Below are 15740 nucleotides of genomic sequence, written 5' to 3'. Positions count from 1 at the left end.
CCCATGCTCTGCATTGCTGACAGGGAACTAAATTTAGTGAAAACATCTGTTACTGATCGGAAGATGCGCGACTACAAGCGCACGCTGCTGATGGCATTCCCACCTGACAGCGGGGGCACAGTGGAAGCAGAAGGCAAAGGCAGAGGAGGAGGAAGAGGTCGCCAACGCAGCTGGGGCACCGCCAGCACCTGAGAAGGCAGGGTTAGCATTGCCCAAATGTGGAAAAGCTTTGTCAGCCTTGGAGGTGCTGATCTGCCCTGCAGCCAGTGTATAGTGTGAATGTGTGTTTAGCACGGCAGAGAGCTTTATCACAGGCCACAGCCAATGTGGACAAGCTTACGTTTATTAAAATGAACCCAGGCATGGATCCCACAGGACTTGTCCGCACCTTGTGCAGAATAGACATTTATACCAGCCTCAACCATCCATTCTTGTACTCAAGTGCACTTATTCTTTGTTTTATTTTGTTATATGTCCCAATATTTTGGGGGATACCCCAATTTAAAAATAAAAAATAAAATCAGTGTTGGCTACCTATTCCTCCTTCACCGCTGCTTCCACCTACACCGCCACGTCAACCTACACCGCCACATCCACCTATCCACCGCCTCCTCAACCTCCTACTCCTAGATCCAGATTGTTATTTTTAATTTTTCTGTATTTTATGTTATTTTAAGTCATTTCCCTATCCACATTTGTTTGCAGAACAGTTGCCATGCTCTTAAGCACATTTTGATGCCTTTTGCAGCCCTCTAGCCTTTTCCAGGACTATTTTAGAGCCATTTTAGTGCCCAAAAGTTCGGCCGAACTTGTCGAACCCGAACATCCAGGTGTCCGCTCAACTCTAATCTTTTGGAATTATGGCCAAAAAGTTCAACCTTGGTTTCATCAGACCATAACACCTTTTCCCACATGCTTTTGGTAGACTTCAGATGTGTTTTTGCAAAATGTAGCCTGGCTTGGATGTTTTTCTTTGTAAGAAAAGGCTTTCGTCTTGCCACTCTACCCCATAGCCCAGACATATGAAGAATACGGTAGATTGTTGTCACATGTACCACACAGCCAGTACTTGCCAGATATTCCTGCAGCTCCTTTAATGTTGCTGTAGGCCTCTTGGTAGCCTCCCAGACCAGTTTTCTTCTCGTCTTTTCATCAATTGTGATCCAGTTCTTGGTAATGTCACTGTCTTCACTGTGTTCCATGGTATATCTAATGCCTTGTAAATTCTTTTGTACCCTTCTCCTGACTGATACCTTTTAACAATGAGATCCCTCTGATGCTTTGGAAGCACTCTGTGGACCATGGCTTTTGCTGTGGGATGCGACTAAGAAAATTTCAGGAAAGACCAACTAGAGCAGCTGAACTTTATTTGGGGTTAATCAGAGACCCTTTAAATGATGGCAGGTGTATGCTGACTCCTATTTAACATTATTTTAAATGTGATTGCTTAATTCTGAACACAGCTTCATCCCCAGTTATAAGAGAGTGGGCACACTTATGCAACCACATTATTTTAGTTTTTTTTTTTTCTTCCCTCCACCTAAAATAATTCAGTTTGTTTTTCAATTGAGTTGTACAATTTATAGGTCACATTAAAGGTGGAAAAAGTTATGAAATGATTTATCTTTGTCTCATTTTTTTACAGCACAGAAACCTGACATTTTAACAGGGGTGTGTAGACTTTTTATATCCACTGTACATTTCTCTATATTTTAAAACTGTATTATCCATGCTCCGCTACTTTGCCAATACCATATCTCTAATCATTCAAAACTAATAGTAATTTATTGAAGATATTCTATGTTTCTATCAGAATATAAAATCAGTGATACAGTCCTAACCTCAGTATCCGAGGAAAGGGATTTAGAGATCATTATTTCAGAAGACTTAAAGGTAGGCAGACAATGTCATAGAGCAGCAGGAAATGCTAGCAGAATGCTTGGGTGTATAGGGAGAGGCATTACCAGTAGAAAGAGGGAGGTGCTCATGCCGCTCTACAGAGCACTAGTGAGACCTCATTTGGAGTATTGTGCGCAGTACTGGAGACCATATCTCCAGAAGGATATTGATACTTTGGAGAGAGTTCAGAGAAGAGCTACTAAACTGGTACATGGATTGCAGCATAAAACTTACCAGGAAAGATTAAAGGACCTTAACATGTATAGCTTGGAAGAAAGACGAGACAGAGGGGATATGATAGAAACTTTTAAATACATAAAGGGAATCAACAAGGTAAAAGAGGAGAGAATATTTAAAAGAAGAAAAACTGCTACAAGAGGACATAGTTTTAAATTAGAGGGGCAAAGGTTTAAAGTAATATCAGGAAGCATTACTTTACAAAGAGAGTAGTAGATGCATGGAATAGCCTTCCTGCAGAAGTGGTAGCTGCAAATACAGTGAAGGAGTTTAAAGGGACACTGACAGGGCCAAAAAGCCTATTTAGGTATATATATGACCGTACAGGTCTTATAAAGTGTATTAGAATCATGTAAGTATCCCCCCTGTCCACCTTATAACTACAGTAATGTGAAGTTTTATAACCTGCTGGAATCGGGTTCAATCTGCCCAAGGGGCGGTGTTTCACCTCAGCTTGCGCCCAGCCAGCCTCGCCACAACTGCCGTTTTAAGCGCCGCCCAGCTCATCAATATTCACTTCGCTGGGCGGCTACTAGTGTCCCCGGCTATCTTCAGCGCATGCGCCCGGCACCCTCACTGGCCGGGATCGCATCGCCGCCTGCGCACAGTCTCATTCTCAGAGGCTGCCTCTGAGAATGAGACTGTGCGCAGGTGCGATGCGATCTCGGCCAGTGAGGGTGCCGGGCGCATGCGCTGAAGATAGCCGGGGACACTAGTAGCCGCCCAGCGAAGTGAATATTGATGAGCTGGGCGGCGCTTCAAACGGCAGTTGTGGCGAGGCTGGCTGGGCGCAAGCTGAGGTGAAACACCGCCCCTTGGGCAGATTGAACCCGATTCCAGCAGGTTATAAAACTTCACATTACTGTAGTTATAAGGTGGACAGGGGGGATACTTACATGATTCTAATACACTTTATAAGACCTGTACGGTCATATATATACCTAAATATGCTTTTTGGCCCTGTCAGTGTCCCTTTAAGCATGCATGGGATAGGCATAAGGCCATCCTTCATATAAGATAGGGCCAGGGGCTATCCATAGTATTCAGCATATTGGGCAGACTAGATGGGCCAAATGGTTCTTATCTGCCGACACATTCTATGTTTCTATGTTTTCTTACTGTAATAACTGTCTGAAACTGCTAGTTAAAAATGCTTTGCTTTACTCCTGTACTATCCTTAGTTTTCCATGTGACTAATAGATTAACATGGTATATTACATAAACAAAATAGAAATTATCTTGACCTTTTGAGTCCAGCATCAATCACATGTTTTCTCATCTCTTATTACCTGAGGACACTGGTTTAGGGCTTTAGTCTGCAGATGTTTTCCTATTATAAATTCTTATTTTTTTGCTGTTTAGGTGGTGGAAGAAATGTCATAACCCCACGATTCCTCAGACATTTCAACACTATAACAATTAATGAATTTGATGACAACTCTATGTATACTATATTCTCCAGGATACTAGAATGGCATCTTTCAATAAGGTAAACAAAGTACATTTATTATCCAATAACAAAAGTTGAAGCTTTTAAAAGGGGTTTTTCTGCAGTTTAAAATTGATGACTCCAGGCTCCACGGTGATCCACTGTTTAGAGGAGCTGCTGTGCATTGGAAAAATGCCTGGTTACTGCACCTTTGTTCGAAAAGAGTCTTCAACTAATAGGACCACATGCACACATAAATTTTCAACAATGGCATGGAAACCTGTAATAAGGTGAAAAAACGCACTATGGTGTAGTAAGCTCCAAACACCTAACGCAACTTGTGAATAAGGTATACTCACAAAACTCCACTTGTAAAACGCGTGGATAAGGCCTTGTCGATGTCTTCTATCAGAACACTGTAGTAGAGAAACCGCACTATGGTGTAGTATGTTGGAAACACCTATCGCGCCTTGTGGATAAATTATACTCACAAGACTTCACTTGTAAAACGCGTGGATAAGGATCTCATCGGCGTCCTCTATGAGAGAGCTCTGTTAGTAAAGTAGGCACAGGTCTGGAGCCGTCAATTCAGCAGATCTGCGTCCAAACTGCGGTCCAACAGGTCAAATGCTGCTTGGAAAGGATAACACCGGACTTCCACTTCCAAGGATCTCAAAGGAAGGAGGTCGCAAGAATGGTGAAGTACGTACCAGTATGTCAGATAAAAATATTTAATATACTCACAAAAGTACAAGTGTAAAAACGTGTTTAAAAACAATCTGTATTGGCTGACCCGGGTTTCGCCATAATGCTTCGTCTGGGGCGTTGATTACTAAGTGGATACCACTGAGTTTAAGTTAGCAGAGAAACCTCCCCTATAGACGGAGGGACAATTTTACTCCTTATTACAATCAGGGCAATAATTTTAATAAGAAAAAAGGAGATCATCAATATAATAATATGGGATATTATAATCAATCTATCTATGATAGGTCAAATAACACCTATGTATATCCAACCAGGGACCAACTTAGATTTAACAACTGTAAGATTCCACCCAAAACCAAGACAGATTGTGGAAGAAGTATTAACAAAACAGGCAAAGTTAACCTCAGTGAAAATGGAAGGAAATCCATTAGTGTACAACAGATGGGACATGGCCATAAAGCGATGGAGGATAGTAGGGATAAAAATTTAGTGATTACAGATAAGCATGATACAGATTTGAGTCATAATTTTCCACATCAGAGCATGCGGGGAGTACAGAGAGACCTTCCCCAAGAAAGGGCTACAAAGGAGACCTCGAGAACGCCCCAAAAAAGAAGCTACATCGAGGACATAGAGGTAGGGGACAGAAACCAAACCCCGGTAGGAAAGAAAAGCAAGGGGAATCAATAGGAATATTCAACCTAAGCAGTTATTCCCCTTTCCAAAGAAGAGGAATTGGTCCTACAAAAAGGACTCAAGTTTGCTCCGAGTAAAGGGATCAACAAATTTAGTTTATTCCTTGACATCCATAGATATATTAGAAAAATAAATATGGCAAAATATTATTTGAATATACAACAACCACATACCGACCTCCGGAACAAATCTAAATTTTGCCACAAAAATAAGAATAATGAATGCATTGATGCGTTCAAAAAAAGCCTTTTAAACGAACTAGAAAAAATAGATAGTAAACCCAAAAAACACAATCTTTCTAGTGAAGAAAAGGAGGCATTAAAAAGGTTGGAAAAGAATGACAAGACCTTTTTCAAGACCGTAGATGTGAATACATATATCGAATTAAATAGCTGTCATCATCCATCTTGGCTTAAGAATATACCCAAAAGCCAGTTTCAACGTATCTCCAAAAATTGCACCAAAATAGAGGACTATAGAGAGCAGGGTCTAATGGTCAAAAAAAGATTTCTGGAAAAAGGGTATGAAGAAAAATATTTAGACCACTGTAGAGAAGAGATAGAAGAAAAACGGTCTTGGTTTTAAGTCTATTATCTTCTATAAAAATAACTAAATCAAGAAAATCTACGGAGGTGGCACTTATATGGCTGGTAAAATTAAGATTGAAATGGTTATGGTTGATGTCTGCTATGAAGGTATCTAGACCCTCCCTCTCACCCTGCCAGATGAGGAGGCAGTCGTCTATGTACCTTCGCCAAACTTTTAGTTGTCTGCTTCCTAGATTTTTATTGAGGATCGTGTCAATTCTCTCCCTCTCCCACATGGTCATAAACAGGTTGGCGAGGCTGGGGGCGAATTTCGCCCCCATCGCCACGCCAGAGGGTTGGAGGTAAAAAGAATCTCTATAGAGAAAATAGTTGTGGGTGAGGCAGAAGACCACACAGTCCAGAATGAAGTTTTTTTGTTCTATCCCCATATAAGGGTCGCTATCTAGGGCTTCTTGGACCCCTCTAATACCCAAATCCTGTGGGATACAGGTATAGAGGGAGGATACATCTATTGTGGCTAAACACAAGGTTCCCTGGATTTCTCCAATCTCCTCTATAAGTTCAATAACACTGGTGGAGTTTTTTAGATAGGAGGGGGCCACTGTAACATATTTCTGCAGGAAATAATCAATATATTCAGAGACTCTACTGTTCAGGGAATTAATCCCTGACACAATAGGTCTCCCAGGGGGATGTTTTGGATCCTTATGCATTTTTGGCAGAAAATATATGACAGGGGTGACCGTATTTTTTAGAGAGAGGTAGTCAAACTCCTTTTTATTTAAAACGTCATTCTGTAGACCCTTCTTCAAGATCACTTCTAGTTGTTTTTTATACATATTTTATACATATTTAACGGATTGTTCTTCAACACTAGGTAGGTATCCTTATCAGAAAGCAGTCTTTTCATTTCCAAATTATATTGTTCCACATCCATTAAAACAACCCCTCACCCCCTTATCGGCCGGTTTTATGACTATCTTGTCATTCTTTTCCAACCTTTTTAATGCCTCCTTTTCTTCACTAGAAAGATTGTGTTTTTTGGGTTTACTATCTATTTTTTCTAGTTCGTTTAAAAGGCTTCTTTTGAACGCCTCAATGCATTCATTATTCTTATTCTTGGGGCAAAATTTTGATTTGTTCCGGAGGTCGGTATGCATAATCCCTGTGGTCACTGAGATGTTGGCCGGCAGTGGTTGTTGTATATTCAAATAATATTTTGCCATATTTATTTTTCTAATATATCTATGGATGTCAAGGAATAAACTAAATTTGTTGATCCCATTACTCGGAGCAAACTTGAGTCCTTTTTGTAGGACCAATTCCTCTTCTTTGGAAAGGGGATAACTGCTTAGGTTGAATATTCCTATTGATTCTCCTTGCTTTTCTTTCCTACCGGGGTTTGGTTTCTGTCCCCTACCTCTATGTCCTCGATGTAGCTTCTTTTTTGGGGCGTTCGAGGTCTCCTTAGTAGCCCTTTCTTGGGGAAGGTCTCTCTGTACTCCCCGCATGCTCTGATGTGGAAAATTATGACTCAAATCTGTATCATGCTTATCTGTAATCACTAAATTTTTATCCCTACTATCCTCCATCGCTTTATGGCCACGTCCCATCTGTTGTACACTAATGGATTCCCTTCCATTTTCACTGAGGTTAACTTTGCCTGTTTTGTTAATACTTCCTCCACAATCTGTCTTGGTTTTGGGTGGATTCTTACAGTTGTTAAATCTAAGTTGGTCCCTGGTTGGATATACATAGGTGTTATTTGACCTATTATAGATAGATTGATTATAATATCCCATATTATTATATTGATGATGTCCTTTTTTCTTATTAAAATTATTGCCCTGATTGTAATAAGGAGTAAAATTGTCCTTCCGTCTATAAGGGAGGTTTCTCTGCTAACTTAAACTCAGTGGTATCCACTTAGTAATCAACGCCCCAGACGAAGCATTATGGCGAAACCTGGGTCAGCCAATACAGATTGTTTTTAAACACGTTTTTACACTTGTACTTTTGTGAGTATATTAAATATTTTTATCTGACATACTGGTACGTACTTCACCATTCTTGCGACCTCCTTCCTTTGAGATCCTTGGAAGTGGAAGTCCGGTGTTATCCTTTCCAAGCAGCATTTGACCTGTTGGACCGCAGTTTGGACGCAGATCTGCTGAATTGACGGCTCCAGACCTGTGCCTACTTTACTAACAGAGCTCTCTCATAGAGGACGCCGATGAGATCCTTATCCACGCGTTTTACAAGTGAAGTCTTGTGAGTATAATTTATCCACAAGGCGCGATAGGTGTTTCCAACATACTACACCATAGTGCGGTTTCTCTACTACAGAGTTCTGATAGAAGACATCGACAAGACCTTATCCACGCGTTTTACAAGTGGAGTTTTGTGAGTATACCTTATTCACAAGGTGCGTTAGGTGTTTGGAGCTTACTACACCATAGTGCGTTTTTTCACCTTATTACAGGTTTCCATGCCATTGTTGAGAATTTATGTGTGCATGTGGTCCTATTAGCTGAAGACTCTTTTCGAACATAAATTAAAGATTTCTGAAATATACAGAGAAGAATCTTCTCCTGCAGCGCAATCCTTTTTCTATTTCTATATTTGGCGGACTCTTTTACCCACATTGTCTAGGATTTGCAGCGCCTGAGGGGACAAGTATCCCATACAGAGACTCTATTTTCTGTTGTGAATGGTTACTGCACCGCTGCTCCCATTCTCTTGAATTATAAAGCTTTCACTCTTCTCAGTAAAACCGGTACACCCAGTGACGGACTGGAAATTTAAAGTGGTCCTGGAAAAAATAGTAAAAGTGGCCCCGTTTTCAATTCGGGTCCAAATTGATTGAAGGCAGGGCCAACTTAGGCGGGGCCAGCAATACCATTTTGCAGCACATTATACCACCCCAATAGAGCAAAATGCCACAAAATACATTTCCCAAAACTTCCACTGGCCGGCTGTGAGGAAGGCTCAGGCGACCCCATGGGCATTGGCCTAGTGGGAAATTTCCCTGTAAGGACTATGGCCAATCCTCCCCTGGGTACACCTGTTTTTACTGTGGCTCAAAAAGAATCTGAAAAAAAACTGCATCAAAGCAACAGTGTGAACTCGGTCATACAATTTTTAAAGCCTTTTTTCCATCAAAATTTAGGGTTAGATTGAAAAATATGCTGGGTAAAGTCGATGCTGGGGGAAAAGGACTGCATCAGTGGCTGCCCAGAGATGCAAAATCTTAACATATCGTCTATTTAAATCATTATTTGCAGTTTAAAAACAACACGTTTTAGGACTGGACCAGTCCCTTCATCAGGTGTTAACGGTTTTCTTTTATACTGGAAATAAACATCTAAAGAGACAAGATTTTACATCTGTGGGCAGAGCCTGATGCAGTCCTTTTTCCACCATCAACTTCATATCTTCACAGGTTCCACCAAGGATTTCCGGACAGAAATATATATATATATATATATATATATATATACAGTACAGACCAAAAGTTTGGACACACCTTCTCATTCAAAGAGTTTTCTTTATTTTCATGACTATGGAGGCATCAAAACTATGAATTAACACATGTGGAATTATATACATAACAAACAAGTGTGAAACAACTGAAAATATGTCATATTCTAGGTTCTTCAAAGTAGCCACCTTTTGCTTTGATTACTGCTTTGCACACTCTTGGCATTCTCTTGATGAGCTTCAAGAGGTAGTCCCCTGAAATGGTCTTCCAACAGTCTTGAAGGAGTTCCCAGAGATGCTTAGCACTTTTTGGCCCTTTTGCCTTCACTCTGCGGTCCAGCTCACTCCAAACCATCTCGATTGGGTTCAGGTCCGGTGACTGTGGAGGCCAGGTCATCTGGTGCAGCACCCCATCACTCTCCTTCATGGTCAAATAGCCCTTACTTTCAAAATTTTCCCAATTTTTCGGCTGACTGACTGACCTTCATTCCTTAACCACCTCAGCCCCTATAGCTTAAACACCCTTAAAGACCAGGCCACTTTTTACACTTCTGACCTACACTACTTTCACGGTTTAATGCTCGGTCATGCAACTTACCACCCAAATGAATTTTACCTCCTTTTCTTCTCACTAATAGAGCTTTCATTTGGTGGTATTTCATTGCTGCTGACATTTTTACTTTTTTTGTTATTAATCGAAATTTTTTGCAAAAAAATGACATTTTTCACTTTCAGTTGTAAAATTTTGCAAAAAAAACGACATTCATATATAAATTTTGCTCTAAATTTATTGTTCTACATGTCTTTGATAAAAAAAAATGGTTTGGGTAAAAGTTATAGCGTTTACAAACTATGGTACAAAAATGTGAATTTCCGCTTTTTGAAGCAGCTCTGACTTTCTGAGCACCTGTCATGTTTCCTGAGGTTCTACAATGCCCAGACAGTACAAACACCCCACAAATTACCCCATTTTGGAAAGTAGACACCCTAAGGTATTCGCTGATGGGCATAGTGAGTTCATAGAACTTTTTATTTTTTGTCACAAGTTAGCAGAAAATTATGATTTTTTTTTTTTTCTTACAAAGTCTCATATTCCACTAACTTGTGACAAAAAATAAAAAGTTCTATGAACTCACTATGCCCATCAGCGAATACCTTGGGGTGTCTTCTTTCCAAAATGGGGTCACTTGTGGGGTAGTTATACTGCCCTGGCATTCTAGGGGCCCAAATGTGTGGTAAGGAGTTTGAAATCAAATTCTGTAAAAAATGGCCGGTGAAATCCGAAAGGTGCTCTTTGGAATGTGGGCCCTTTTGCCCACCTAGGCTGCAAAAAAGTGTTACACATGTGATATCTCCGTACTCAGGAGAAGTTGGGGAATGTGTTTTGGGGTGTCATTTTACATATACCCATGCTGGGTGAGAGAAATATCTTGGCAAAAGACAACTTTTCCCATTTTTTTTATACAAAGTTGGCATTTGACCAAGATATTTCTCTCACCCAGCATGGGTATATGTAAAATGATACCCCAAAACACATTCCCCAACTTCTCCTGAGTACGGCGATACCACATGTGTGACACTTTTTTGCAGCCTAGATGCGCAAAGGGGCCCACATTCCTTTTAGGAGGGCATTTTTAGACATTTGGATACCAGACTTCTTCTCACGCTTTGGGGCCCCTAAAATGCCAGGGCAGTATAAATACCCCACATGTGCCCCCATTTTGGAAAGAAGACACCCCAAGGTATTCAATGAGGGGCATGGCGAGTTCCTCGAATTTATTTTTTTTTGGCACAAGTTAGCGGAAATTGTTTTTTTTTTTTTTTTTCGCACAAAGTCTCCCTTTCCGCTAACTTGGGACAAAAATTTAAATCTTTCATGGACTCAATATGCCCCTCAGCGAATACCTTGGGGTGTCTTCTTTCCAAAATGGTGTTATTTGTGGGGTGTTTGTACTGCCCTGGCATTTGAGGGTCTCCGCAATCATTACATGTATGCCCAGCATTAGGAGTTTCTGCTATACTCCTTATATTGAGCATACGGGTAATGAGATTTTTTTTTTTCCGTTCAGCCTCTGGGCTGAAAGAAAAAATGAACGGCACAGATTTCTTCATTCGCATCGATCAATGTGGATGAAAAAATCTCTGCCCAAAAAAATAAATGGAGGGGAAAGGCGTCTGCCAGGACATAGGAGCTCCGCCCAACATCCATACCCACTTAGCTCGTATGCCCTGGCAAACCCGATTTCTCCATTCACATCAATCGATGTGAATGAATAAATCATTGCCGGGATTTTTTTTTATTTTTTATATACAAAGTGTTTGCCAAAGTATATGAACACCGCCGCCTCCTCAGCTCATATGCCTCGGCAAACGTATCTTTTACTGCAGAGGAGAAATCTCGTCTTGCAGTGCCGCATACACCGACTTTTGTGTAATCTGACAGCAGCGCGATGATTCTGTCCGAATGCACATCAGTGCTGCAGCTAGTCGATCGGTTGGTCCACCTGGAAGGTAAAAAAAACAAAAGAAAAAACCATGCCGCAACGCAATAAATTTATTAACTTTATAATAACTTTTGAACATAACATATAAACTTTATTGAACTGAACGTTAACTTTTATACTTACTGGTGATTTTTTTTTTTTTTTTTTTTTTTTTACCTTTATAGAACAAACCTCTCCTTCCCCATGGGACAATGTGCAAAGCGCAAATCGCCCAAAGATGTGGCGAAGTACGTTATGCACTTTATCCCAGGTGAAAGGAGAGGTTTGCAGCAGCTGTGAGAGAAAGGGCCCTAATAGCCCTGTGTGCCTGTCCTGTGAGATGCAATCCCTATGCTAAGTGTACCTGTGTGTGGTACTTCCGGAAACACTCTCCTAAGCATAGGGCAGGGTGGTCAGGACAGTCAGGACAGAAATAGCGGGTGTCACGCCTTATTCCACTCCTGCTACAGACACAACATTTTTTTCGGGGTGGCGGTTGGGTTGAGGTACCAGGAACGACACTGGGGAAATGTCGCTCGTGTAGACGGCTAACTACACTGGTGGTTGGGGCCACGGAACCTCCTGGATACAGGAGGTTCTCGATGATCTTTCCTGAAATTTGAGGAAGGATCGTGTTCTCCCAGCCTTACTGTAGAGAACAAAACTATTATACAGAGCCAATTGAATTAAATATACAGACACCTTCTTATACCAGCGTCTGGTGTGTCGGAAACTAAATAGGGAGCCAACATCTGGTCATTGAAGTCCACCCCTCCCATGAGCGCTTTATAGTCGTGGACTGAGAGGGGCTTTTCAATGACACGGGTTGCCCTTTCAATTTGGATTGTCGTGTCTGCGTGAATGGAGGAGAGCATGTAAACGTCACGCTTGTCTCTCCATTTTACCGCGAGCAGTTCTTCGTTACACAAGGCAGCCCTCTCCCCCCTTGCAAGACGGGTGGTAACGAGCCGTTGGGGGAAGCCCACGCGACTAGTTCACGCGGTGCCACAGGCGCAAATCTGTTCTAGAAACAAATGCCTAAAGAGGGCCACACTTGTGTAGAAATTGTCCACATAAAGATGGTACCCCTTGCCAAATAAGGGTGACACCAAGTCCCAGACTGTCTTCCCACTGCTCCCCAGGTAGTCAGGGCAACCGACCGGCTCCAGGGTCTGATCTTTTCCCTCATAGATCCGAAATTTGTGGGTATAGCCTGTGGCCCTTTCACAGAGCTTATACAATTTGACCCCATACCGGGCACGCTTGCTTGGTATGTATTGTTTGAAGCCAAGGCGCCCGGTAAAATGTATTAGGGACTCGTCTACGCAGATGTTTTGCTCTGGGGTATACAAATCTGCAAATTTCTGGTTGAAATGGTCTATGAGGAGCCGAATTTTGTGGAGCCGGTCAAAAGCTGTGGGGCCTCTGGTACAGGAGGTGGTGGTGTCGCTAAAATGCAGGAAACGCAGGATGGTCTCAAATCGTGTCCTGGACATAGCAGCAGAGAACATGGGCATGTGATGAATTGGGTTCGTGGACCAATATGACTGCAATTCATGCTTTTTAGTTAGACCCATGTTGAGGAGAAGGCCCAGAAAAATTTTAAGTTCGGAAACTTGGACTGGTTTCCACCGGAAAGGCTGGGCATAAAAGCTTCCCGGGTTGGCGGTTATAAATTGTGTGGCATAATGATTTGTTTCTGCCACGACTAAGTCCAAGAGCTCCGCAGTCAAGAATAGCTCAAAAAATCCCAGGGCCGAACAGATCTGAGCTGTCTCAACCCGAACTCCAGACTGGGCGGTGAAAGGGGGAACTAATGGTGCGGCTGAAGTTGGTGACTGCCAATCAGGGTTTGCCAGAACCTCAGGGACTCTAGGGGGTCTACGGGCCTGTCTTTACGGTGGCTGCGACGGGGTAACTACTGCACGTGCCACCGTACCAGCTTCAACTGCCCTTCTGGTGGTCGCTACTTCACCATGTTGTACGGCAGTGCTGGTACTAGGTCCAGTAAGCGCTGCGCTGCTGGTGTATGCCTCATCACGTGATCCGACAGCGCCATCCCCACTCTGCTGCTCTTGAAGCGGATCCTGCGCAACCTGTGGTCTAGCGACCAGGGGGCCGGGTACGCCTGGTTCTATCAGGGACCTCCACCTCCTCGTCCAAACTTTGGGTCAGAGAGCCACTGCTTTCTACAGGTTCATATTCTGACCCGCTAGATTCGTCAGATGAGGGTTCCCATTCCTCATCCGACTGGGTCAGAATCCTGTAGGCCTCTTCAGAAGAATACCCCCTGTTTGACATTTGGGCAACTAAATTTAGGGGTATTCCCTGAGACTACCCAAGAAAAAAAGCAAGCCTGTCTTACAAAGGGGAGGCTAGCGAAGTACCGGAGGCCGCTGCGGTTGATAAAAAATATCAAAACTGATTTTTTTTATCGCCGCAGTGCGTGTAAAGTGAATGTGCAGTGATCAAAAAAAATACATTTTTGGTCACTGCGGTGGGGCGGGCGTGGGTGAACGCACGTGTGGGCGACCGATCTGGCCTGATCGGGCAAACACTGCGTTTTGGGTGGAGGGCGAGCTAAGGTGACACTAATACAATTATAGATCTGACCGTGATCAGTTTTGATCACTTACAGATACTATAAAAGTACAAATGCTGATTAGCGATACGCTAATCAGCGAATAAAAGTGACTGCGGTGCGGTGGGCTGGGCGCTAACTGATCCCTAAACTACCTAACCAAGGGGCCTAAACTAATCCTAAAACCTAACAGCCAATACTAGTGAAAAGTGATTGACAGGGGGCGATCAAGGGGTTAATTTGGATAATGGGGGTGATGGAAGGTGATCTGGGGCTAAGGACAGTGTTTGGTGGGTACTCACAGTTCAGTCTGCTCCTCTGCTGGATCCAACCGACGAAAAGGACCAGCAGAGGAGCAGAGAAGCCATATAACAGATCATATTTACTAATATGATCTGTTATATGGCTTGTGATTCGGTTTTTTAAAAATCAGCAACCTGCCAGCAACGATCATTGGCTGGCAGGTTGCTGATGCAATACTCCTCGAACTTTTGCCGGCCCGCGATTCGCATGCGCGGGCCGGCTGTGACCAAAATCTCGCGTCTCGCGAGAGGACGCGCCGGCGTGTCCAGGAGGAATGAATCAACCACCTCCAGGACGCGTCGCTGCGTTCGGCGGTCCGGAGGTGGTTAAAGTAATGATGGCCACTCATTTTTCTTTACTTAGCTGCTTTTTTCTTGCCATAATACAAATTATAACAGTCTATTCAGTAGGACTGAAACCTTCAGGATCACAGGTGCATATCCATGAGGCAAACATAATTACAAAAACAAAATGGCTGCACACCATTATATATACAAACAATAGAGCTAGGAAATGGGGGTCATTCTAGATAAAAGTGGTACAATACAGACTATAAATGAGTATACATGAATAATGGAAGCTCTTAGCGCACATACGTGTCGGGCCCATCTACCAGGTGTCAAGGTGGCTTCCACAGATGGGTCCCTATCACTAAAGAAACTGCCTCACTTTGGACTTACTTAAGCCTACAATATTCAGGGCAGTGTAGGAACCAGCTACAAACATATTCTGCTCAGAAGTCCCAGGTAGATGGGCGTGTCCAGTCTAAAAGGGGTGCCACCCCCAACATGTTGCAAGAAAATTTAGACTAAAACCTTCAGGATCACAGGTGCATATCCATGAGGCAAACATAATTACAAAAAACAAAATGGCTGCACACCATTATATATACAAACAATAGAGCTAGGAAATGGGGCTCATGGATATGCACCTGTGATCCTGAAGGTTTTAGTCTAAATTTTCTTGCAACATGCTAGGGGTGGCACCCCTTTTAGACTGGACACGCCCATCTACCTGGGACTTCTGAGCAGAATATGTTTGTAGCTGGTTCCTACACTGCCCTGAATATTGTAGGCTTAAGTAAGTCCAAAGTGAGGCAGTTTCTTTAGTGATAGGGACCCATCTGCGGAAGCCACCTTGACGCCTGGTAGATGGGCCCGACACGTATGTGCGCTAAGAGCTTCCATTATTCATGTATACTCATTTATAGTCGGTATTGTACCACTTTTATCTAGAATGACCCCCATTTCCTAGCTCTATTGTTTGTATATATAATGGTGTGCAGCCATTTTGTTTTTGTATTCAGTAGGACTATCAGCTGTGTATCCACCTGACTTCTACTCAACGCAACTGATGGTCCCAACCCCATTTATAAG

The 15740-nt window shown here is 42.6% G+C and overlaps 1 protein-coding gene across 1 annotated transcript in view; it reads left to right on the top strand.

Moving 5' to 3' along the window:
* Positions 1-15740, top strand: part of DNAH7 (dynein axonemal heavy chain 7) — a 574291-nt gene that overhangs the window by 217246 nt on the left and 341305 nt on the right. Inside the window, exon 37 of the mRNA XM_040440176.1 lies at positions 3499-3625. Within this exon, the coding sequence (XP_040296110.1) occupies positions 3499-3625 (127 nt within the window). The remainder of the gene's footprint in view (positions 1-3498; positions 3626-15740) is intronic.

Source organism: Bufo bufo, chromosome 7 (genome assembly GCF_905171765.1).
Source record: "Bufo bufo chromosome 7, aBufBuf1.1, whole genome shotgun sequence".
In the NCBI taxonomy this organism is placed as follows: Eukaryota; Metazoa; Chordata; class Amphibia; order Anura; family Bufonidae; genus Bufo; species Bufo bufo.
Note: the sequence above shows the minus strand (reverse complement) of the source record. Positions and strands in the feature narration are given on the sequence as shown.